Genomic DNA, 26,556 nt, shown 5'->3' on the forward strand with positions numbered 1-26,556 from the left:
ACACACACTTTACATGAGAAAACTCGTTTGCAGCATTTTGCTTTGATGCACGCTATCATAAAGAAGGTTGTTAACGGTGCTGATCCTATTATGTTGTACTCTTTTCGTCTTTCATACACACCTGTATCTCCTCTTTTTCCCAGAGCCAGATGCAGATCTACAAAACAAAACACCACAATCCTTATAATGACGGTATCATGACAGCTACATCACATAATATTCACCTGAATAATTAATATACAGTATGTTACAACTGTGCACCAGTGGCCTGTTTCAAGAAGCAGTCTTGCTGAGTAATCTGGATAACTTTTCCAGGTTTACCTTCTGCGCAGAAATGATACATTTACATCAACCCATGTTCCAGATTTGAGGTTGTTCTCTGAATTACTCAACCTGCTTCTTCAAATAAACTCACAGACATCCGAGGTTGTGTTTTGAAGAAAATGCTGGAGGCTGAGGCCAAAATCTAATCTGTGCTGTCATCAATCTATGCACCACCTTTTTTATAACCCCCCCTCCTTTTTTTTTTTTTTTTTGTTTAACCATATTTTTACTGTCATACTTTCAAATTCTGGAGACTACATCGAGCTGCTGAAGGTGTCTAAGCCTCCCAAGCGTTTTAGCTTCATTTAGCAGCCCTGTTTTTACACTGAGTATATCGCTAGTAGCTCATATTTTGGATGAGGTCTGTTGAATATTTGTGTACATTAGATGCCAAATATGCCTCTACATATGAATGTAAACATATGAATATTACAAACACAGACACACAAAGCAGGGTAAGGCTACACCTAGAAGTTTTATCACATAATATGAACATGTTCAAGATACTGTGAGCAGCAGAGGGATCATGCATGTTTATGTACCAACTGAAAAACTGAATATTTCAGCATGTATTTCTGCACTTTTAAAGATGTGTACGTGAGGTGCCTCCTTGCTAATCATTCCGAATCACATGCACACATCAATATGTGCAGAGCCTCTTCCAGTTGGTATTCTACAGGTGCTTGATGTCAGGCTCATTTTTTTAAAATCTGGTTGTAGATGAGGCCACTCCCTGCGACAAAGCAGGAATCATAAACTCCAAGCGTCGGTGGCAGTTGCCCTTCAACCGCGAATTGAGTATAATGATGGGGACGCCGGCTATTCCTCAGTCCTCAGCAACTGACACATCACCTCCATATCACTTTCACCCTCATTGCAGTTTCCATGGTGATTAGTCAGACTGGTCTATGAGAGTTATTTTCCTGGAGAGACCTACATCTCCCATGCTGTTTTACACACCTACAGCATGCAGCACGGAGTGGGAGGGAGCAGCAGCACAAAGTGTGTTGATTCAATGAAAGGGGAGTAATAAAGCTGTCACAGTAATGTATGTGGCTGATATGTGACTTAGAGCTGTGGCTCCAGTAGCAGCCCATGTTTCCCCACTGGAGGGAATCATCTGGGGTCTACTGTATATGAGGTGATATTTTGGAGAGTTCATTATTCTTCTCTTCTCTCAAACATTCTGGTCACAGCTAAACCCCTGACCCCTCCTTCTAATACAAGGACATGGATAATATATGTGAGGAAATTATTCATCAAATCGGGGAGCAGACCTGGGGCTTTTATTTTAAAGTGAGCTGTGCAGAATATTACAAACAAGCAGTGGTATGAATTTAAGTAGGACAGGATCGCAGTATTCTCCCACATCCCTCCTAAAGTGCACCTTAAGAAGGCGCATCAAAGGAGGCCATCTCCGGAGAGGAACCCTACATGGCCCCCCCCCACCTTATCTATACATTATTCATATATAAACAGTACCTGCAATGCAGAGCAGCTTTGGTTTGAGGTTGGGAGGGAGGTGTGGGAATGAGGGGAGAGGACGAGGGGGACTCGGATGTGCGTGGATGGATGTGAGGTGGGAAACAAGAGCGGGGCAGTCCAGTGATGCTTAGCAATTTGGCGAGAGGCTCATTTTTCTTGTGTCGTGTGCCCCCATACAGGCTGGGTTATTAGAGCAATGCATTTAGCCCCACTCCCCTCGAGTCAGGCGGAGATTGGGAGAAATTGGAGGAGGAGGGCACTCTAGAATTGCTTATTGTTCCTACGATATCCCAAGGCATTGCACAGGTATCTGCTGATGAGCTCTTGCTCTTTTCCTATCTCTTCTTCCCTTCTATCTTTCTTCTTTTTGTCTTTTCAATTCCCTCCTTCTTCCTTCCTTTCTTCCCTTCCTTTTCTTCCTGTCTTTCTTCCTTTCTTTCTCCTTGTTGAATGCTGTCTTTCTTCCTTACCTTCTCTCATTCCTTTGCTTCTTGTTTTTTCATGTTTTCTTCTTGTCTCTCTTCCTTTTCATCTTCTCTTCCTTGAATTCTGTCTTCCTTTCTTTTCTTTTTCTCTTCCATTTTCTTCCCGTCTTTCTTCCTTTCCTTAATTCCATATTTCCTCCTGCCTTTCTTTCTTTCTCTCCTTCCCTTTTCTTCCTGTCTTTCTTCCTTTCATTTTTCCTTTCCTTCTTCCCATCTTTCCCTCTGTTCTTCTTTCTGCCCCTCTCCTTCTTCTTTTCTTTCTCCCCATCCTTCTTCTTCCTGTCCATATTCCTTTCCTTTTTCCATTACTTCTACCTTTTTATTCCTGTCTTTCTTCCTTTTCTTCGTCTTGTATTTCTTTCTTCTGTCCTTTTCTTTCCTCCCTTTCTTTCTTTACTTATTCCTTTCCCTTTTCTTCCATTTGTCCTCCCTTTCTTCTCCTTTCTTCCTTCCTACCTGCCTTCCTTCCTACACAATAATTGTGAAATTATTGCACCAGGAGGCAAGCATATACAAGAGAAAAATGTAAGCAACAAAGAAAAAAGTATGAAATACTGTCCATGATCAAAGAAAGAGGCAATATACTTTTTAATATCCCCCAGTGTACAACTAGTTACTTTATGTTTCCGATAAGTGAGACATCAAATGTGTAACTACATCTTTGAACAGCCAACACTGTTGACTGTTGGATAGCTGTTGACAAACCCTTGAAAAGTCAGAGTGCCTTTCTTGTGATAACATGTCATTGATGATGCTCAGGCACGGGATGTAGACACACACTCACCTGTCTCGCTTGTGTTTCTTCCCACTCTTTTTCTTCTTCTCTCTGCGTGTGGGTGAGGAGCTGCCAAACCTATTGATGCAGAGAGGGGAAAAATTTTTGCATGCCATGACTGCAAAATGAGCCTCAGATTGCTGCTAAATTCTGGCTTTTAACTCATCATTGTGTTACATTAGATTACACCTCAGATGGGATCATTGTTATTAAAGGTGTCATCCTATATATACTAGCTCAGCTGATTTTACTCAACAACGCTCTCTTTGTTCCCAGCTCTATTCATCCCTCTGTCTTCCCCTTCTTATTCTTTCTTCTCTTTCCCACCAATATAGATCTTCCTTTACAAATTCTCTTTCAGTCTCAGTATCTCCCCTTTTTTTGCTGACCTTGTCAAAAGAAAATGGAAGATGAACCTATGCTTTGCTAATCACCTAATACAGATTTTTTCCACTATTCACAACTGCAGTATCTGATGGCTCGTTTGCAATATTCACACCAAAATGACTGGAATTCTGTTTCACAAAACCACAGCGTAATTATTCTGTCAAGGAGGCTCGGAAAAAAAAAGAAAAAGGAGAAAAATCGAACAACTTCATCAGTGGAAGCCATTTCCACTCACCGACTCCTTCGGCGGCCAGATTTCTTCTTCTTCTTTTTCTTTGGACGAGGGGATGGAGAGCTGCTCGATTTCCTCTTCACTCTGAATTGGCCACAGAAAGGCAGAATGAGACGGAGAGTGAGATCGAGATAGAGAGCGAGAAAGGCAGAAATAATTTACAATAATTTCCAGAAGGAATAGATTTCTGATTATAGTTATTTACTGCTGTGCCGATAACAAGACGATAAGTGTGTATTTTCTCATTTCCTCAGTTCATTCAATCATAACACATAACATTCATGCAATACATCTTGCAGTGGAAACAGGAAATGACTTCAAGGAAAATACACTTCACACTTCACACATCATGTCTGCGAAGTGTCACACGCAGAAAGCACGATCTAAATGACCATCTGCATTATGGTTTTCAAACATAAGTAATAAAGGCTGTTTATCTCTGCCTGTATGCTATTACAGGGCATGAGCTTTGCTAGTAGTTCTGAAGAGCATTTCTGTCCTGATAACAGTTTAATGTTTATGGACATTATCAAAAGAAGCACCCAGAGGCCATGCGAAGGAGATAAAAGGCAGCTGATTTAATTCATCACTGGAGGGGTGAGAGCTGGTCAACACACAATATGTGTGTTTAAATATGTGCTTTACCTGTTGTCACTGTGGTAATCATGGTCATAGTCTCCATCTTCATAGCCAACCAACTCAGGATCCTCTTCATACTCAACAGGCTGATAATGCAGGTGGTTGACCCTGAAAACACAAGAGTCGAGGATCATGAAGGTGAAGTGTGTGTGTGTGTGTGTGTGTGTGTGTGTGTGTGAGTATTGTAAGAAAGAGGAATAAAAAACCAGTGTATGCATATATGTATGGCAAAACCTGGTTTCCATATACAGTAATTCTCAATAGAGCTGTGTTTTGAGCTAAATATTAACGTCAGCATTCTAGCATACTCACAGTGACTATGCTAACATGCTGATTTTTTAGCAGGCATAATGTTTACTGTGTTCACCATCTTAGTTTAGCATTTTAGCTCGCTAAGTGTAGCCTGACCAATACTGAATTTTTGGAGTTAATTCTGAAATCAATATTGGTGATTTTAAAAGATCTGATTCCAATCTATTTTAATACCATACCAATGTTTTATATACCAACATACATAATAAGTAGGACATTTTACCGTTGAAAAATCAACTGCTCTCTGATGGACAAACTATGTGATGGTGACCCTGTTTCTAAATGACCTCAATCCTGATTTGGCATTTCTGCATTGCAATTTCTTGTTGCTTATCGACAAACATGTACGCTGATCCAATATATCTGCAATAAGCTAATATTGGACGATATATCAGCCTGGACTATTTAACAGTATAGTTTTAATGTTAACATTTGCTAATTTGCACTAAAGAAAAAGTACGGCTGAGGCTGATGGGAATGTTATTAGTTTTGAGTGTTTTAAGCATTGGACAAATGAAAATTTTGACCGGATAATGATGCTAGACAGAAAGTCAGGGGATCACCAGGGTGCAGTTACAATACAATTCATCCTAATGGGGGCACAAATGTCTGCACCAAATTTCATGCTAATTCATCCAATAGTAGTTGAGACATTTCAATAAGAAACATAAATGTCATCCTGGAGCTAGAGAAAAGTCAGGGACCAATGAAGTCAATTGTATTTATCCTCTGGGGACCATCAATGTGTTTACAAGGTTTCATGGCAATTCAATAAATAGTTGCTGAGAGATATCAGCCTGACCAACTGACCGACTGACATTGCCCTTGGGCGTTACTGCTAGTGTAGCTAATACATTACCATACATTCACCCACTCGGGTGCCTTACCTAAAAAAATCAAAACAAAAACAAAAACAAAACATAGAGTCATGGAACATGAAAATTTGTTGCTCACTGTCACTGAATTCACTGAAATGTATACATATAATTGTAGAATCACTGTGAAAATGATCTTTTGTAATAACTCATAGGGTAATTGTTACGTTTGATGTCAGACTTTTCACTGTAGAAGACTGTAGTGTCTCAGTGCATGAGATATGCTTATTGTAAACTGTTTTTACTGGAATTTGTTATTCAGAGCGAATACAGCTATGACCTTGTCCTCATTGCAGTTTGGTATAAGAGGCTGGTGGGGGAGGGGATAGGTAAGCAGATTCTATACAGTTTCTGATGTGTGGAGTCTGTTTCCTGGGCCCAGAAAAAATACATTCATTTAAGGCAACAGAGACTGACCGGAGAGTTTCTTTATTCATCACTCACACACTAAACTTTATTTTGACTGGAATTTGTAAGCTTCTCTAACCACAGCTGTGAGAACATCATCATTCATTCATAACTTCCCGCTTGTTTTTCACGCATACTGTATTGTATATACAGACAGATGGCAGCAGCCTCCTACCTAATCCTCCTCGCCCCACTGCCTGTTCCCTCTTATGTGGCCTCCTCTGATCCACCAAATCTGACCTTGCTGGCTCAAAAACCCGATAAAAAACACGCCACACTGATTTTTTACCCTCATGCAGTCCCATCACTCTGACCTTGCCATGTCCCAGTACTGTTACAAACTCAGCAGGTCATGCTCCGAGCTTTCTGGTATGTTTTTACACAGATACTCTATGTATGGAGATAATATGGATTATAGTGATGGTGACAGAGTCACAACCTTGATGACTATCCATGCAGCCTAAATTAATCAGAGCGATAAAACAGACTGGTGTGATGAGATGAAGAGGTTTAAGTGCTACACGAAAAAAGGCTAACAAAGCAAAGGATAGTTGATCTCGAGTAAGGAGATCAAACACATATGGGGAACACTATCAGAGCGAATTTTACATCAGAGCAGGATAGAGAGGAGGGGTGATGTAGAAAAAAGACAAAATAAATGGTGTAAAGTATCTGGAAGGACAGTGTGGAACGGACTTGAACAGGGAACGGGCCTGACGGTTTGTTAGGAGGAGACGAGGCAACAGAGCCCTTAATTGGCTGAGCCCCACTGGGCACAGCAGGGATACCAAGTACCAGCAAAATAACCTCACGTCATAATGGCGGCCCTTTCCGCACACATGCACATAAAAGTGTTGGAGCTCAACACACACACTGCAACGCTCGTTCTATGAATAAACTTGCATTAAAAAAAATCATGTACATTTGAACTTGAGCAACAAAAATAAGAGTCTCGAAGAACAAAATCAGCTGAGGAGAGAAGGAAACTACTGTAGGCTGTGTGGGTGTGACACGGTTTACATGAAAGTGGGAATTCAGTTTTAAAAAGATAAAAAGTTAGAAACTGCCTTTGAGCGAATATTGACTGGATGGCATTTCAGGTAAAGTATACACTGCAAGTTGATGGCAGTCATTGTATATCTAACTTTTGAATATTGCGCTGAGGGGAGAGAGATACACACAATGCTCTACAGTACCTCTCTCTACCCTGCCTTGCTCTACTTGTTCAGTTTCGCTTACTCACTAAATTCTCTTTAATCAGTATCTTTTGGATTTTGCCTCTTAGGCTACATACAGCCTAGCCTGCAGACACTACTCAGGGCTAAAAAAAAAAATTAAATCTAAAATCTATATTTTTTTTTACAGTCAGTGTTCTAAAAAGATTCCACAACTGAACATCAAACAAATATTCAATATTAAATATGGCAGTAAAGGACAGTGCTCTTTGTAGTGAAGATACACATACAATATTTATCTGTTATATAGTATAAGGTCTCTATCAAAAAAAGCTAAATGTGATGTGAATTAGGGTGTCTCGATAATGCAGCACTTTACACTGCATTTCTAATGATTTTTATTAGACTACCGTTAATTTGAAAATTATATGAACACTTTGGTGATAATGTGCTATTTTCTGCATTGATATAAATGTGTAAACTATCAGTGATGGCATTCACATAATTTATTTGTTATTTATTTCTCACCGCCTTCTAAGAGGATCATAAGAGGATGAGACCTTTGCATTTGCAATACTTGTTGAATTTATTTTTAAAATCTCTATTTGGCCTTTTAAAAACAAAAAGGTTCATTTCACCTGCCATTTGGCCTTTTGCCTATGACTTGTGTCCCTGTAGGGTTGGGAATGAAGCACACTACCAAAAACAAACAATTGAAACTATCTAGTGGTCCCCATGCTTAGTCATTAGTGATAAATCAACTAAGTCCCCATCCTATCTCTAATCCCTTAATTGATGCCATGCTCCATAATGCTGGAGACTTCTGTCCAGCTTGGTCGTGATCAAGACAGCATCCCTGTTAGGAAGATGAGTCTGTGTCCCTGTGCTTAATAGTGCCCTGGTGAGGCAAGAGGCTCCCTAATTCAGCCACTGTCCCTTGGACCTGGCAGTGATGGACTATGGCCAAGGCCCCCCTCAGGGCTGCGGCACATAGTAGTGCAGGTCATTCATATCCCCACTCAGACAGCCCCTCTGCCACTAAAGGCCCACATATATTTCTATTGCTCTAGAGAGTTATAGTTTGTTATTCTGGCGGGAGGTAGGGGGAGGTCGGATTAATTACTCCTCAGTATGAGGGCGGGGGCAAATCTAGTCCCTGCTTTATGGTGGCCATATTAAGATAAAAGATGTACTGGGCTGGGAGTTTAAGCTGAGCAGATCAGTTCTGTGATCATGGGGCAAAACGTTGATGTTCTATATGCACCCAGATTAGATATTTGTACTACAGTCGAACAGTAGATCCATTTCTATTGAAACAAACATATTTCTGTTTCATAATCAAGAAAGTTGGTCTCAGGCTTTTCACCAGATATTATACAACTATGTTAAGCCCAGGGTTGGCTTCCCCATTGATCCCGCTCTGATCATACAGCCTTGGTGTATAAGCCTGAATGGCTCTGAGAGGCTTTACACACTGCATTCCTTCTCTCACTCTAAGTTCCCATCCATTCTGCAGGAAATCAATGTGGGACATTGGAAAACAGATTTATGAGCTAGCACATCCATGCTTACTGCTTGCTGTTTATTGCTAGTGTGTAAGAGTATTAAGCTCCTGCTAAGAGGCCCAGCCTGTCAGTTGTTCTAGTCCCTGTGGAAAAGATGGCATCTGAATAAAACCTCCAATCTGAGAGAACTCAAACAGAATGAAAGCAGCTGTATATTTGAGCTTGTGATGGACCCTCCCATCTTTTAGCAAATCTGCATATCTAGATAACTATATCAAAATCTATATCTAGCTCTATGTTGCTGTATATCTATTTTTGCATTGCTAGAAATTAGGGACCCCTGCATGCACGTCGCATACATTTTCAACACCTTTCAAATTTCAATAAAAATATCTAATACAGGTTAAATAAAAATTAAAAAAGGACCTGAGGCCCAGAAAAAAACCACAGCCCTAGTTACAGAGACACAGAGTGCCATGACACAGCCGAGCCATTCATATGAAATCTTTGGCACGTCCGTGCTTAGTGCGGGCTGTCTACCAAAGTGACTGTAGCCCTCATAGACCCGGGAGATTGCTGATCTGCTTATTATTGGTGGCGGTGAGTATCAGGTGAGCCGGTCAGTTTTGACAAAGGGGCCCAACCATGGGTTAATTAGGGCATCCTCGCTATGATGCTCCAGATTTAGGCACTTCACTTGAAAAGTCACAATGTTGTGCGGAGGGACACACTGCAGATTACTTCAGAGAGGTCTGTACTTTGAGTGTGTGTGTTTCTGGCCTGGGTGAGTGTAGAGGATGTGGAGGAGTGGGGGGATAATAACCTTGCATATTACAACCTTCTTCAGTTTTCTAAATCAAGGCCTTTCTGTAGAGGAAAAGTTGCAGAATTTGAGGCAAGTTTTGAAAATCCTGTATCCTTGTAGTTGGCTTTCTCTGGGCCATAAATGTTTATTATATTCATCCTACTGTACATAACTGTCCGCTATAGCGCTCTCCTTCAGACTTCCTCCTCAATTCAACATGGTCTGGTTAAATGTCAGACACCGGCTGAGATGCAAAGGAGGGAGAATCATCAGTCCTGTCTGTGAGACAGGAAGCATCAGCGTTATTACCAGTCATTAGTTCAGAGACAGCGGGTCACGTCGCCACCACCACACTGCCTCTCTCAATCATTCACACGTACAGTATGATGGACCGAGTCAGGAGGGCCACCACACCCACATCCTGCTGTTGCTGTTTGTCATGTTTTTCAGGGCCGAAGCAGTGGCCCTTGTGAATGTGTGTGTGTCTCTCTGGGATCTGAATGACGACGACACACAGAATTCATTCATTTTGATTCCGTTAATTCCATCTGTGCTTGCCCCAGATGGCATGTTCTCCCTCCCACCTTGAGCTCAAACCTACACCGTGGATTAACGCTAAACAAATTGACAATTATCATGCCAATCTTCACCTCATTGGCTTCCAGCAGAGTTTAGAATTGATTTTAAAATGCTACTGATTATTTTCAAAGCACTGTTGTTTAACCATTCCCTGTGTATTCAGAGAGAACCATTACCAGCCAAGGAATCAGATTAAAATTTACTGCACCTTTGTAATTACGGTCCATAGTGTTGAAACTGACTGTTTGAAGACATTATTAGAATGGTAGGACATTTCTCATAACTTCCTTCAAAATCAGTTTCTGCTTGCATTTGTTATTTATTGATGTGTAGTTGTATTAGATTCATTTGTTATAAAGCATTTCCAATCATTTTGTAATTAATAGATACGATACAAAAGTCTTTAGGTTTTGGAGGTAAGGTGTGTAACCGTGCATGTACACTAGGGATGTAAACAAATATAAAAACATTATTTGGATTTGCACAGATAATGTGCTCTGAATGGATATGAAATATATATTAATTTTTCCTTCGTAACTTTTAATCAGTTTTCACCATTAGTGGTGCAGTGCAGGATAAAGCTTGACGGATGTTTCAGAGGTGTTATTTTTTTACCTCGAGATCACAGGTTAAAGCCTGGAACCTTGTGCACCTTGACAGTAGACTGGAAACTGAAAAGCTGAAGTTAGGGACCTTTTCAACACTGCATGAAAATGGACAAAGACAGCTTTTTTCAATTTTTATCATATCTCTCTTATTTTTTTTCACTCAACTTCCATCTGGTCCTCCTCTAATAATTTCAGACTTTTTCCACTTAACTGCTGTTCTGTTTCCACCATTGACTTCCACCCTGACTTTTAACAGATACGCAGCTTTTATTTAGACTCAGTTCAGACTTGCTGTTTTTTTCTTTTTCTTTTTTTTTTTTTTTAACATACAGTATGAGGAGAATAAATGTAAAAACAATCCAGTGCAGAAACTGAAGCAGACAAGACAATTTCTAACAACTTCTGATATAAGTCATGCCCTCTTCTGGGCAAATCTGAATACCAGTGATGGAAAGTAAGAACATTTACTCAAGTATTGTACTTATGTACAGTTTTGAGGTACTTTAAGTCTACTTGAGCATTTACATTATATGGTAATTTATACTTCTACTCCACAACATTTCAGACATTTGATAAATTTGGTTACTAGTTACTCTGCAGATTCAGATTAATAACACAAAATACAATCAACAAATAAATTATGATGTACTATAACAGGCTAAGTCTTTACTGACCCCCAGAGGGAAATTCACAAGCTACCCAGCAGTATATTAGCCCTACCTTTACCAGTCGCAAGTCCGCTAACATACATTATTCTGAAATGGGACAATCTGGCTGACGAGTACTTTTACTTATGGTAACTTAAGTATAATTTGATGATTATACTTTTGTACTGTAAGTAAAATTTTGGATGTAGGACTTTTACTTGTAACAGAGTATTTCTACACTGTAATATTGCAACTTTTACCCTCAGTAAAAGTTCTGAGTACTTTTTCCACCACTGCTGAATACAGAAACAAGTACAGATATTTTTGTGACATGAACAGATACAGATAGTAGCTTTGTGTAACATTCTTAATGCAGACATCAAAGACAGTAAACCACACATACGGTAACTTACACAGGTTGGTTATGTGAGCCTCCTCTGGTGATAACGCCCTCTTTGTCCATCAGCATTTGTCTGAATGTGCTCACTTTCTGTCGAATCTCTTCTTCTGTGTACCTGAGGACGAACATGAAGACATAACAGTTAGTAAAGGGGCACGGACAATCATCAGTAATCTGTAGCTTTGACTACCTGGCTCAATAGAGAACAGACAAGGGTGAAGTGAATTCTTCTCAGTGTTAACCAGAGACTGTGTGAAGACTTATGAAGACACTGCAAATTGAAGCAGCAGCTTTTGATAACAGCGATGAAGGCAGCAGGGGCAATGGTGAAGCTAACTGTCATCCATTGTAACTGCCACATGCTCGTGTAGGAGCCGTGTCATCCCCTGCTATCACACAGAGTCTGAACAAATGTCAGGGACTGTCTACTGACCGTGTCCTGACCAGAAATTACACTCAGCCGAATGATGTATATTCTGATGACTCACTGTCAACTTTTTCCGACCCCGGCGGGTTACTTGTTCAGGCCTGGACTGCATGTCATGTTTTATTCTGCATTGAGCGCGGCATAACTCGCTGAGTTGAGAGGAACTGAGGGGCCGTGTGAGCAGCTTTCAACAAGCTGACAAAGACAGAACACTGCGGAGCGCTGCAGTGTCACATGAAAGATAATACTGTCTGTGTCACATTGTACATTTATATTTATGATTTCTAATTGGGAAATGCTGGCTTTTTTCATTTCAAGTGTATTATGGTGGTCACTGGGTGCAGCAGAAGACCATCACAATGATCATTTATACTTTGATTCACTGTGATCTTACTTGGTGCAAAACATAATAAATGAATCAAGCACTCCTAAAATTGTTTATGCATACAGATTTGGGCTACATCCTTCCAGTTTGTGAATAAGTCAACAGCCTTTGACCACAGGCCTGCCGCTGGAAAAGTGGTGACAGCTCTGCAAGGGACACAGTAATTATTCAACCAGCCTGTCTGAGCAAGCACAGCTGAGGGAATGAAGTTGATTTCTGTCCTGTTCTATTCTACAGATTCTCAGAGGATAGCTGTACAAGTCTGTGACGGTACATGGCCTTTTCGATGCAATGTACACTGACCTGATCTCCTGGTGTATTCACACCATCTTACACCATTTCCACATTCTGCTCTGACTGTGGTAATGAGCTGTAATGAGCTACTGAAGCACAGAAACATGAAGGGGAAAGAGGAGGATTTAGAAGGGAGGGGAAAGGCAGAGAATTAATAAAGCTGTGAAAGTGTGGCCAATAACCAGACATATCAGAGTTCGACTGACTGGAAGCCTCTACCATTAATAATATACTGTAGTGTTCATAACACATTCAACAACAAGAACTGCAGAGAACAGATATGAGAGTGGCATCAATCTTCTCATCTAACTGTTGGTAAGAAAGCAAATAAGTGGATTTTCCAAAATTTCAAACTATTCCTTTACTTGCAGCTCATGGCAAGAAAAATCATTATCCCACAACTGAAAACTTACTAGACGATCTGCATTTAGAGCAAACTGGTAAAACAAATTATATTCTGAATATAATAAAGGCTTTGATTTGATTTCTATCTGTTCTATGTCATCACACCTATGTACAGTATATACCTATATCATATGTGATACATCACATGGGTAAAAGTATGAGGACACCCATATATGATTGCTGAACATCTCATTCAAATAAGTGGACATTAAATCAACAGCCCCCACTTTTATAGACTTCCCACGTGCTGGCTCACTTATCAACACGCTCAGCAGTTGGAGCTGCAGCAGAGGGTGAGATGTATGGAGGCAATTAACTTACTTTAAAACCCTTCGGATCCAGCTGTTGCAGTTTGCATCAAAATTTGTTCTCCTTCTCTGAGTCATAAATCAATCAATTCTGAATGCACAGACATTACACATGTATTTTTAGATCCAGTGTGTCTTACACTTCCTGAGGATCATTATATCTATCGCTAATATGTATCCATTATGTCCATCGTGAATAAACATCTGTTTAAAACTCTGTTTTGAAATCATAGAAGAAAAAAAACGCTTCTTAGAACTCCAGAACTTGCATGAGAATCATTAGGTTTTTAAGTATTCTTCAGTATCACAGTAATCCAGTGATAGTTGTCAGTACACCCTTGGGTACACTGCAAACAGAGGCTGTTAATAGCTAATTCAGCATACTTTTAATGGTGCCAGTTTGCCAGAATGTAAACAAATATAGACATAAAAAATATTAAAAACAGGGTTCAAGTTGTAGCCCACTGCTTACTCCCCAAATCCATAGTGTACTTCCTTTTTACATTCCCCTGCAGTTGTCTGAGTTTTGAATGAGGAGGGGCCCACGGTATTAGACTTTAAAAGCCCCTACTCTACCATTGAGATTTTCTTTAATGGAAACTAAGGGACCTTAACCATGCTATGTAAAACAGCCCCAGACTGAAAGTACATAAAAGACTTTAGGACATGTATTTAATTTTCCTGTTTAATATGACATGTGAGCTCTTCTTGCAAGAAGTAAAAGTATAGAGGAACTGTCCATCACTCAGTGCTGAAACGTGGACTCTTACATGGCAACAGATTCTCTTTCTCATGGCAGGACCAGTTCCATAAACTGGATTGGAGATGAACCAGTGGCTAATTTCAGCGTGGAAATGGCTTTAGTCTGAGGAGTGTTTACTTTTCTAAGATTAAATATAGCAGCTGATACCATGTATTCTCAAGTAGGTGCTATCAGCACATTGACGGTGTGGAGAATGAGATTAGGAGAAATGTGATGGAAAGCTGTAATAGCTGAAAGATGGCCCAACAGAGAAGAGGCCAGCCAGTGTGACAGCACCATCAGGTGAGGCAATCTCTCAACCCAGCGGCCTTCAACTCAGCACAATGGAGGCCAGAAACACACACTTCAATGCACGGTGCAGGAGCCATCATCATACGTTAGCTTTAAGTTGTCTGTTCTGGATTGAAGAAAGGTAAAGGTAAAGGGGTGAGAAGGCTCAGAAAAGATACTGGCTGTGAAAATGAATGCGTTCTAACCAAACATGCGCCATGACTGTAGGGATTTCTCTCTCATATTGTATTAATGACGGTGAGGATGTTAGCGCCTGCAGCTGTCTCTGTTGACACAACACAGCAAGAAAAGAGGGGTCAGAACTTGGTGGGTTAAAGCTTCTGTTGACTCATGGCCTTCAGAATCGCTTCCTCCTCTTTCTGCTCCTCCTCTTTCTCTGTGTTCCCATTGAATTGCTGGATTCTGAAGCACAGCACAGCTTCACAGCATGAATCACAGCAAAGTTTGTTTCTTTTTGATCAGTCTAGCTTACAAACCAAAGTCAGAGAGTGTATTCCCAGCACTAGTGCTGCTTCAACAAAGAGCCTGCGGCTTAAAAATATGGGCCAGAAGAATCCCCCACAGAACCTGCTCAACGCCCGTTGGCAGGTACACCTACAGAGATAAAAATCTATGGACAAAAAGAAGTCTAAACAAAGACCATGTTTATATGAGACTGAAAAGTATTTCTTTCATGACGGCCAAACTTTTGAGTTGCATTTAAGATAAGTGAGCAAAAAAATCCATAATGAGCTCAGAATCCATCTGTGTAAATGGACACATATTGGACGTTTGTCAGAAGCTATTAGGATACGCACACTTTGCAACACATCTCTCCTCTGCACATTTAATTAGCACTTCTTGCAACTGTAAAGGTAGCTGCTTTCTGCCTAATGCACCATCTGTTCTGCCCTGACACAGTGCAGAGGAGGGGCTGACTAGAGTGGTCACTCTCAGCAAGGCTGGGGAACACTGAATTCAAAATTGAAATTAATGTTAAACTGTGCAGGGCACTTGTATATTTTCATTTTTGTGTGTGTTAGTATATGTGTATGAGGTGAGACGGTTCAGAGGCCAGAGTTAGCCAAGTGGTGCCAAATGAAAGCCATTTAGCCCAGGCGCATTGCTTAAAGCATGCAATGTCCCATTGATTTGGACACAGAGATACAGGGGACATCGATCAGAGCAAGGGGCTCCCCACCACCCCAACCATGAAAAATCACCGCAATTAAAGAACTTGATTGGAGTAATTAGACAGCTCCGAGCACCCTCAGATTTCCTCCATTAACCCATGATCCTGGTAAAATGAATAGCTGTGGCCCAGAGGCTATACTTACGCAGATAGTCATCAATTTGATGAGGACATGCCTATGTGTAGGGCATGTGGGTGTGTGTTTGTGTGCTTGTGTGTGTTCTCCTCTTGACTGCCAGTGATGGCTCTACATTTGGTGTCCTAAAAGCCTTTTTCCAGAACTCCCCAGCTGCTGCTGTACACCTATGAAACTCTACAGCCATCAATCCCGCTGCAAAGAGAACGGAAGCAAAGTGATGCCAATGTAGTTAGTAAGATTGAATGGTGCTGCTAACACGAGAAGGCAAACCTGAACACCCCCACATTTCTATTTCAGGGGCAGAATTAAAATGACCTACTGAGTGCCACAGTGAAACCGCCACAGTAGTTTTAACTCTCAGGTGGAGAGGATTTTCAATTGATGCTCTCTAGAGTCACAGATTTTCTGGTTAGATAACAGGTATGAGATAGACCAGACAAAAAGTAGCAAAGAAAGAGACCAGCTTTCTCTCACTATATAAAGCCTCCCCTTTCACCTCCCCCGCAGCGCAAACAGATCAGTGGTCACCACAATCTGCCATTGCCGCGCATTCTGATTGCACATCTTCTCTAAGACCTCCTGTAACAACAGCATTTGAAGCTGTTTTGTCTAGCATGGACCTTTTGTGTTGGCTTGGAAGCTCCCCAGTGGCATTGTATAAAATAGGTCATTGTTCCTGAGATGCCGTCCCCTCCAGTTTTACGTCTTATAGGACACAGGCTTATTGTCTTATGATGCAAGCTTTGGCTTGCAGAAAAACCTCCAATAGAGCAGAGATAGTTATTTGCTCTGGCCTTAGAGGCTCTTAAAACAGCTCTCTTAATAAGATCCTAGCTACTCGCATCTCTTGCAATTCAAAGTGTCAGTGCATATGTTCCTAAAACAAAACCGTGGCAGTAGTGGCAAAAATCCAAGAATTTATCACCCACTCCATCTCTGTCCTTTCTGACTGAAATTACCGTAAACTGTTCTGTCTTGAAATTGATTTGCTTGTATGACCTTATGTACAAGTAAATGTGCAAATTTAAATACACATCCCTGTGTTGTTGTGTCTTTTTTGCTTCTGCCAGTATATAAATCTCTACTCGGCTTTAAAACAATGGATATTTAGTTTTCAAAACATACATATCTAATTTTTCTGCTTGGTGAAGCAGGAACAACAATTTCTTCTCTCTTCCCTCTTATTTAAAAAGCTCTTAGCATTGGTGGTACACACCATGCATCAGACACGCCTAGCACAAACTTTGTAGTGTGTGTGCATGGGTTGTGCAGATGCGTATATGGAGTTTATGTGTTTAAAGGAAGAGCTCACTAAAGAGCTGGAAAAAGGTTCAGACACCATAGATGTTTGAATCATGCACAATCATTATGGCTCAATCAGCGTGGAAAACACCCATGAAATAGAGTCTGAACCTCTGCATGCATAGCAACCCTTGAGCTTGAAATCAGTCAGTGAGTTACTGTATGTTATCATAAGGTACTCAAAGTTGCTTAAAAGTAGACAATAAGCAATTTTTTTAAAGAATTCAGGATGTTGTTGAAGGTGTGTCAGTTATGTACCATCTCCTCCAAGAGCTGCTCTTATAGATCATGCCTCATGCTCTTCCAGACAGATATCATGTATAAATGGCCTGATGTGTGTAACCTCCAGCCCTTCTAATATAGAAAAAAGGGCAATGTTCCCTGCAGTGGTGGAGCACCAGTGAATTGGGGATGCTGCCAGGTTTTGGATAGCTAAATGAACAGACGCCTTTAATTGCTGAGCCTGTCTAATTGGCTCCCAGGGTGAGGCCTTCAGTCATGAGAAACTATTTATCCTGGTCTTATCTCTGGATAAGAGCATGACTGTTCTGGGGGGGTTGTGTGTCAAAGAAAGGAGGGGAGTGTCTGCGTTGCTGGAAGGGTTAGAGAAGGAGGCAGGCATCCAACCTGCCTCCCAGCCTAATCCTTCATTGAGGCCTAAGTCAGGACAGGGACTCACGGGTGACGCAGAGGCTGGGCCCTCTGTCGTAAATCCACAACAAATGAAAACAGACTCCAGCCACCATCTTAATTGTGTCTAATGCCTGGCATTGCTCTCCCTCTCTACCCCTGTTTCATCCCCCGCTCTATCCCTTAATCCTGCACACATGCACACACACTCTCATTTAAAGAGGCACATTAGAAATTGGAGAGGCTGGGTGAGCTTTGCTGAGCCAAGCTGGCAAATGAGATTCTCCTTTTATTATAGCTTAACAAGATGAGTTGAGTCTGTCCAGAGCTTTAACACTCAGCTGAGTGGTTGCCGTCCTTCAAGCGCGACCGTCTGCCAGTCGAGCCCAGGAGTGAGTAGAGCTGGTCAGCGTGGGTGTCTGCTCTCCTTGTATTCTGTCATCATTAGCCAAGCTGCTGCCTGCCACTACACTGCTGCACAAGACATCATGGCTCTTCAGATTGCTCTCAAACCAGGGGCAGCTATGTCTACTCCAGGCCAGGAGATGAGGCGACCTTGACAGATGGCAACACTGAACCCTCTCTTTTTTTTTTTCTTCTGGTAAACTCCAGCAATTCCCTTTCAGCTGCCCAAGTCTGCCATTGCTCCACCATTACCCTGCAGTCTTGATGAGGCCCTACTGCCTGACAAGCCCAGTCATGCTCAGGGAAGGAGGGAAGGGTAAATGAGTTAGAAAAGGACCCCCCAAGGGAACATTTATTTAGTTAATCTCCATACTATAATGGTACAATCAGCAGCAGGAAAGGTGGTTTTGTCAATTATTGAGAGAAGAAGTGAACACAGAAAAACACATATCTCGCATTCTGGCATTCAAGTTTGTACCTGTAACCTCTTCTTTCTAACCTTAACCAAACCAAAAAAAAACCCTCACTAATTAGCTTGCCCTTTATTCAATTAAATCACCCTTCCCTAATCTATGAAGGATTAGCAGGATTTCTATAATGAAAAATGTGATGTGAATAAAATGTCACCAGGTATCAGTGGGAAAGTGAGTTTTCTCTGCACCAACACAGGATCACAGAGCTTGTCATTAATTACAGTCTCAGTTAGCCTGGAGGTTGCCTGCAAGCTGTGCTTATTCAAGCAGCAGTGTGTGTGTTTGTGTGTGTGTTTGTGTGTGTGTGTGTGTGTGTGTGTGTGTGTGTGTGTGTGTGTGTGTGTGTGTGTGTGTGTGTGTGCCTGTGTGTATACAAATTGGTCCTCAGATTGTGGATTAGGACTGACTGCAGTCACTGCAATTTCCACGGACATGGTTTTAAAGCAAACCAAGCTCTTTCTAACTTTGTGCTGGAGGACACATATCATGCTAATGAAACAGACTACACTGGGTTGGCCTATGTTCCTAACTGACTGTCTCTATGGCAACCTCTCTAATAACCATTACTTGAGGATAAGACCATTAATGCAAAGTTCAAGTGTTTGCTGCAAATAAGGCAACAACTTCAAGGATGAGTAATGCTGCATCATTGACATGCACAAGATTGTGAAGCAAAATGGCTGCCACTGGTGTATGAAGCTCCATGTATCTCCATGTTTGAACCCTAAAAATGGTGCTTGTGTGTGTGTGTGTGTGGCATTTTCATCTGTGAAGTAAAATTCATGTAATCGTTACAAAGATACATGGTGCAATCTTGGTTCAAGGGGATTACCAGGATTTGTTGCTCTCACTTGCTTAGACCACATCATTTTCATGTTTTTACCAAACTACATTGCTTGGACACATTGTGGAGACCCCTGACCCGCATATATTCGCCACTCTCTTCTTCATATAGTCGCCGATCTTCACCACCTCTCTGCTTTTCCACAGGTGCCTAACCATGTTATGTCATTGCTACCAGTCCAGTGAGGAGGACATGATCCTTCATTGGGTTGCTAATTGTGAACACTGCCAATTATGTTATCTGGGGCAGCTGGCCAAGCAGGAAGTACCCAAGTTCCTGCCAAAATGGTCCCTGTAGAGTCCTTCACTTAATACTGAACTGTTTCCTAGGCTGGGAAATGGTTATCTTAGGGCCAGAGCAACACCCACCATAAGGACATTAGTTTAATTTATGGCAAATGTGCTCCACGTCATTCATTTCACCACGAAACTATCAGAGCATCATACAAGAATGCACTGCATTAACGGGAATGAAAAAAAAGACAGATCATGACAGATCATAGCTACTGATAACATTTCCATACCGTGCTGCTACAAACGGCCATATCACCAAAACACAGCTGCTATGCATCATTACCTAACAAATATACAGCACCTACTGTTTACCCTCCTCCTCTGCTGGGGCTTTTATTCTTCTTCCCAGTACTACGATGAAAATGACTTTTGGCATGTAACAGATTTTGAAAGTAATGTTTTGGTGCAGCTTGTGAACTCAGCACCCCTACAGGTACATACCTGTCAATGTCAAGTTCTCTGCTACACACAGAATGCTTACATGGCTTGCACTCCAAAAGGCTCCCCGGTATGTGAATTGTAAAGAAAAGATAAACAACTACTGTTTCAGAGAAAACAGTAATGTCACTTGACATCAAATGCCCAGTGAAACTGGAGTGCTTACTTGCTTGTGGAAACAACATCTATTCAGTGCAACTTAAATCTTTTTGTGCTTAGTGCATCTGGCCTCATGCAAGAGTGTTCTTGCATGAGGCCCAAAACTCTCTTACTTTTTTCTGTGAGGTTTGCCCATACAAGCGTTCTAAGTTGGATCAACCAAATTACACAAACTTGTTTTAAACTGCCACCAGTTAACTGTTTGAGTAGGAGTGTCGTGCTCCCAAGTTGCTATTAAAGGCTACCTGTTCCGTTCCATCTGTCGCCAAGTTGCATTCACAAGCATGTTACCCAAGATTAAAAAGAAATATGCTTCAAGTCCTGCTGTTGGGAATCAGCGGATGAAAACACAAGACACATAACAGTGTCAGTATTACATTGTCGTATTATAGGATTTGAAAAACTTAGAAAATATTAATTCATCTACCTAGCAACTACTGAACTGTATGACAGATATTTTAAAAAAGTTGTCAAAACTGTGGGCGAGTTGACAAACCATGATGATAATGATGATATGGTGAAAAGTTTTAATTTCTTTATTTTTAGCTGATTTTGGTTTCATATTTAAACTCCAATTTTATTTGGATTAAAGCACTATAATTTTCAAACAAGTATTTTTCCCATTGAAGGAGGGCAGAATATTTGTACATGAGACAAAGGAGAAACCTGGATCATTTGCAAATTTCCTATGGCGTATCTGAACAGGAGGCATTTGGAAAAGATGTACTTCTATTTGAATCATTCCGGCTGTCTACACTGGCCATGTAACAGCTCTACACACATAAATGCTACTCGAAGTGTTTCTTTATGAGTGAAGTCTATTTTCTTCTGTTTTCTGCACGTATCTACAGTGACTGCATGTTCAGCTCCAAGCTTGCTAAATCAAACGCGCTTCTAAATCGTGGGTGCTGCTAAAACTAAAGGTAGCCGTTTCTTTGAAAACAGCTGCCTGCTGTGGCCAAAAATAACGAAAAATGAGAGTGGTGAAAGTGAACCACAACAATAAAGTTGTGTGCAGTTCAACATGAGCTGAAACTCACTAAAAAGCTTTGTAAAGCTGAAGGGGGCTGCAGATTCGGTTGATAATTCTCTGTAGGTTTATCACTATGATCGACCTCTTTCATATTGTCATTTCATTGTTATTATAACAATACTGATCATAGCAGCTTTAAGTACGTACTGTACAGGTGGGTCTAGCATGATGCCCATTGTATTATTGTCATTGGTTGCACATTCCATCTACTTACCCCTGCTCCTCCATCATCTCCTGAAGCTCCATACATTTGAGCTCTACCCTCCTCTTCCTCTCATGGTCCAGAATCTCTCTGTGTGGCTTCTTCACCAGGGCAGGCTCTGCTTTGGGCTCTCCTTCCTCCTCTGTACCTAGCTGTCCCTCCTCAGTTTTAGCTTGTAGGACTACAGTGGATGTGGGCGCTCCTGATCCTGTAGCTGTTCCTGCTCCTGCTCCAGGGACCCCTGGCTGGGCCATCCCGTTTGCACCATCCTTAGGAGATGGCACCCTCGCTGCATCATACATGATTACCGAACTCTGTTGAGACACAAGTGATGGATAGAAAAAGATCAGCTGAGGGAAGAGAAGACAGAAATTGTCAGTGGAACACTGGGTATTCCAGTCGTTTTTTGCAGTCTTGATTTTATTTCATGTTAATAATTTAATGTCCAATCTTTCCAAGTCACAGCATTGACAGCAACATCTGCTCCATGAGTCAAAAACCCATTAGTGCCTAGAGGCAGGTTTGGGAGGGGGAGGAAACCAAGGTCATATGCCATGCATATTGTACATCATATTGTACATCAAGACAGGGGAAAGAGGATGGGAGTGGAAGACACAAAGCAGCTTAAGTTTGACGAGACTGGGAGAAGACTTCAGCAACAAAACAGGCGACAGTGGAAAATGTGGAAGGTATTGATTTGTCTTTGATATAACTTTGATATAACTATATATTTATATATTTTATTGTATCAACAATGAATGCATTTTTTGTCCTTGACTTTCTTAACCTTTCTGTTTCTGGCTCGTGTACTCATGAAATGATGAGGTTGTCATTTTGGTGAATAAAAAGTCATCTGGTACAAGCGCTGCATGGACTGGGCTCTGATTAAGATGGATTGTCCTGTTAAGGCCAGTGTAGAACATGCGGGACAAGGGGGAAAGCCTTCACATGCCCACAATTCTCGGCCGACTAGCCTCTCAGCTCCTCTCCCTCTACAACTAATGGCTTCATTTTTCAGAGAGGAGCCAAAGAAGCCCAGTTGAAGCACTTCATCACTGTCACACGTGGAGACAGGATGATACTGCGGCTGGATGGAAAAAGCCCCACAACTACATTTACATCCTCTCCTGACTTATCTCATCTTATCACTGTGAGTGTGTGAGAAGCCTGAGCCATGCAGGCAGGCGGTTCTCTCCATTTGGTTCTGAAAGTCTTTGACTGGTTAATAGGGATGTGCTTGTTTTTGAAGTGCTGCACGCTGGTAAACGAGCCGTGGATCCGTGCGCAGCGACATGGCTCTCGGCTGACAGAACAGGTGGCAGGACAGCAGGAGGTATTATTGCTGAATCTATTATACTGTAAATCAGCACTTGATATTCCATGACAGCGATCTCTCATCTGCACAAACATGTCTGTAGAGGATTCTGGGGAGAAAAGCTCTCATCTATCAAAAGGGACTTTAAACTGAAGTTCAGGTAGACAGGAGCAACATACAGGACCTCTGTATGAGCTTAGAAGGAAGTTTTTTTTCTTATTTTGCTTTATTGATACCACATATTTGCAGAACCAAATGAAGACTAAGCAGATTTACAAACTTTCCAGATTGACCTCTCAGAGATTTGACAAATGCATACATTTCATTCCTGACTACAGCCAAACAAGCCTCTACTCAACAGCATTTGCATTTCTGAAAGAACTTTGCCAAAATAAATCAGTTGTTAATGAGAACCTCAACGTCAATGTTTTGAAAGCACAATTCAATCTTGACATTAAAATCTTGTTGCTTCTTCCAGTTTGTTTTAATTAGACCAGGTATCCAGTGGCTATGAAAGCTTGAGCTGGTCTGCTCAGGTCTGGATCTTTCAATCATATCTTGGCCACTTTGTTGCTGCTGGTAACAAACCCCATGAATTTCACCTTATGCCACTGACTGAACATGAGAAGCTGTTTGAAATTCAACTGTAACAAGCGCAAGCAAAATGAAGATATCGCCTGAAAAATCTGCAAAAACAGGACCCTCCCATCAAAAATTAGATTCTCCACAATGCCAGATGTGGGGAGTCAGAAGCTGCAGGTGATGCGCCAGTCTGTGTTGAATGATTGCTGTAAGTATCCAGCCATCTCATTATACTAATGCATCATTCCACAGTCATTCCTTTTGTTCTCAAGAGGGGGATGGGGCGCGCAAAAATATGTTCTCATTCAAATTAAAACAACTAAATCATTTAATTGTTTAATGACAAAATCAAGGCATAAAGGGAGACTTGTCATTGAGCTGATAAGGAAGCAGAGCACACAGTTAATTGTGTGAGAGTCCTCTACAGGGACTGAAGGTTATCTACTATATTAATGGTGGCACCAATCTCTTCTGCTATTATTGTGTGGGTGTGTAAGACTGTCACATCCTGATAAACACTGTTTGTAATTAGTCATATGCTAAGTGAAGTTGTTTAGCCACATGCACCAAGTGTCATCATCAGTTATTTCCAATCACAAAGAGATAATGTGTCTTGAACATTCAATATTCCCTTTTGGAGCAATTGCCGCTGATTGCCATTAGAAATAAAAGAGCCATTAGCTCACACCCTCTCTCCATAGAGTGAAAGAAGATTGTTTCTGTTGTCTGTTCTTAACCTTTGACTGTGGTTTCCTTTGCTGTCGGCTTGATTGGATGCTGCAGCTGTAGAGGCGTCTGCTGTGTTGGCACTGCAGCCCATCTTCTGCTGACATCACACCTTGGACAACAAAATAAGCCTGCAGTGTAAAATAACAGTCAATCTAGTGCCTGTCCGCACTAAATGTTGAAAGGTTGCTGCAATTTCCATGCAAGCATCATGATTTCTCAGTTACACAGATGCTGGCAGCCCATGCAGGGCTGAGTCATCTGGAACATACAGTGGATGGATCAAGCACTTAAAGCTCAATTAATAAGAGTAACATTCTCTGTGGCCACGCAGTGAAAAAATCTTCGTCTCATTAGCAATGTAATGTTGCATTAGGCTAATGGGACATTAGAGAGAGGATTTCCTGGACTTGAACCACAGTGTGATGATAGTGAACCTTTTTTTTTTTAAATCAATTTTTAACTAGATAAACCTTTACAAGTTGGAATCAACACATATATACTCATCAATATCAATACAATCATTGTCAATTGTATTGATGAGGGAAGAGTATGGCCATGTTCCACTGTTAATTTGTCATTGCCTGTGTAATTTTTCTGTACATATGGATTAGCTCCATCAAAGCTGGTGAAAAATATTCAGCTCATTCTTTACACAGTATGTTTTCCTGAATCTGACTTTATGAACATAGTGGGTTTTTTTACATGGTAAATGTACACGGCAGGGCACATTCAGTACAGAACATACGTATGGCCATCTGTACATTTCGTCTTGATAGACTGTATAATGTAAATACTGCAGAAACGTTGTTGTACTATTAGGACAGAGACAGAAGAGAGTCTAAACATTGAGAATGTGAATTTTTCATTCTAATAAATATTCTATACTGTCATAAATGAATATTAAGTATTGTACATAGTGGTTGACTACAGTCTGCACTTAACTGTAAGCAGGAAAATTCAGCCAACATTGTTTTGTAGGTAAAGATGTCTCCTTAAGTACTGCTGCAACAATCCAGCTCCAGCAGGAATGATTTTAGAGCCATCTTATCGTCTTAACATATCTTCTGCCTCTTATTTTGATGGAGTTAATGGAACTGACTATGCAATTAGAGTGGAATAACACACAAAGACAACAGTGTGCTGCATTTTTTTTCAAAATCTCAGGCTTGTTTAAGAGGATTCCATTTCCCCTGCTAACTCCAGAGGAAAAAGCAGAGAGTTGCAACTGGTCTCATTGGGGCCATGTTTCATATTAAAAGCTGACTCTCTCTCTAACCCCTTCGCCCCTTTCTCATAGCACGGTAGGTCACTCTGTGTTGTGCACAAAGGCTCCAATGATTGGATCTCACTCAGCGGCCGCTGCACCTCTTCCATGATTGCAGGTTGGCAGTAACAGGGGGCCTGACCTTGACTGAAACTGTCAGAGAGAAGCTGAAAAATTAATCCTGGGCGGCTCTTTCTCAAACTTTTTTTCCCTCTGTGAAAACAGAAATATTCTGAGTCAAGGTAGGTGTTCTGGATATAATTTGTGTGCAGAGACCTCTCCCTGTCTCCTATCTTCTGCTTTAATCACACCTTTCCTCCAAAATAATCTGCCCCTTGGCTGGAAGCTTGTGTTTTGTTTTTAGCACTTTGGCACCCAGAGAATATGTTTAGCTCTCCCAATGTCAGCTGTCTTAATTCCAGGCACGTTGGGTTGCTGTTGGGTGCCAGGAAAAAAGTAGCCTCAACTTTTTTTTCCCTTTTTTCTCAATTGTAGTTGGATGGAAGGTGCATACAAAATGAGCAGTAGAGGTCTCGGGAATGGTAACAGAAAAGAGGGAAGAAATAATCATGCACAGTGGCCCTGTCTTACATTTAAACAGCAGATCAAAATTTTTTACGCATGTAATTTCTTATTCCCTGCTGTTCGCCAGAGCACTGCAATTTTCGCTAATGCTATTTAACAAGTCACAATGAGACCAGAGTAAATACTACAAAAGAGAAAAACTTCAGTTGAGATGTTGGCACATTTTCAAAATACAGCTGCTGTGTTTTGGTAAATGCATGTCCAGGCACAGCCCAACATTAATTTGACTTTATTAAAGCGACATGAATTTTCAACTCAGAACGCGTTTCTTTAAAGTACTTCACTTACTTTTCTGTTTTTGCTTCGGGGGGGAAATAAGATTGCAGCTTTAACTGTAGACGAGAGAGATTTCTACTCTATCAGGGAAAAAGAGAGGGCTAAAGCAGAGGAGGGAATGACTGCAGGAACCTGGTTAATGCTACAGTGCTAAAGAATTCCAGCATTTATAAATTGCAAACACTCCTCTCTGAGATGCAAA

General features: G+C 41.1%; 1 protein-coding gene across 1 annotated transcript in view; it reads right to left on the bottom strand.

The window, feature by feature from the left end:
• Positions 1-26,556, bottom strand: part of srrm3 (serine/arginine repetitive matrix 3) — a gene marked incomplete at its 5' end in the record, with an annotated part of 73,436 nt that overhangs the window by 14,096 nt on the left and 32,784 nt on the right. Inside the window, 7 exon segments of the mRNA XM_040151310.1 lie at positions 122-157; positions 3,079-3,147; positions 3,692-3,772; positions 4,334-4,435; positions 11,655-11,756; positions 21,616-21,917; positions 25,494-25,519. Coding sequence (XP_040007244.1) covers positions 122-157; positions 3,079-3,147; positions 3,692-3,772; positions 4,334-4,435; positions 11,655-11,756; positions 21,616-21,917; positions 25,494-25,519 — 718 coding nt within the window.

Source organism: Xiphias gladius, chromosome 17 (assembly GCF_016859285.1).
Source record: "Xiphias gladius isolate SHS-SW01 ecotype Sanya breed wild chromosome 17, ASM1685928v1, whole genome shotgun sequence".
NCBI lineage: Eukaryota > Metazoa > Chordata > Actinopteri > Istiophoriformes > Xiphiidae > Xiphias > Xiphias gladius.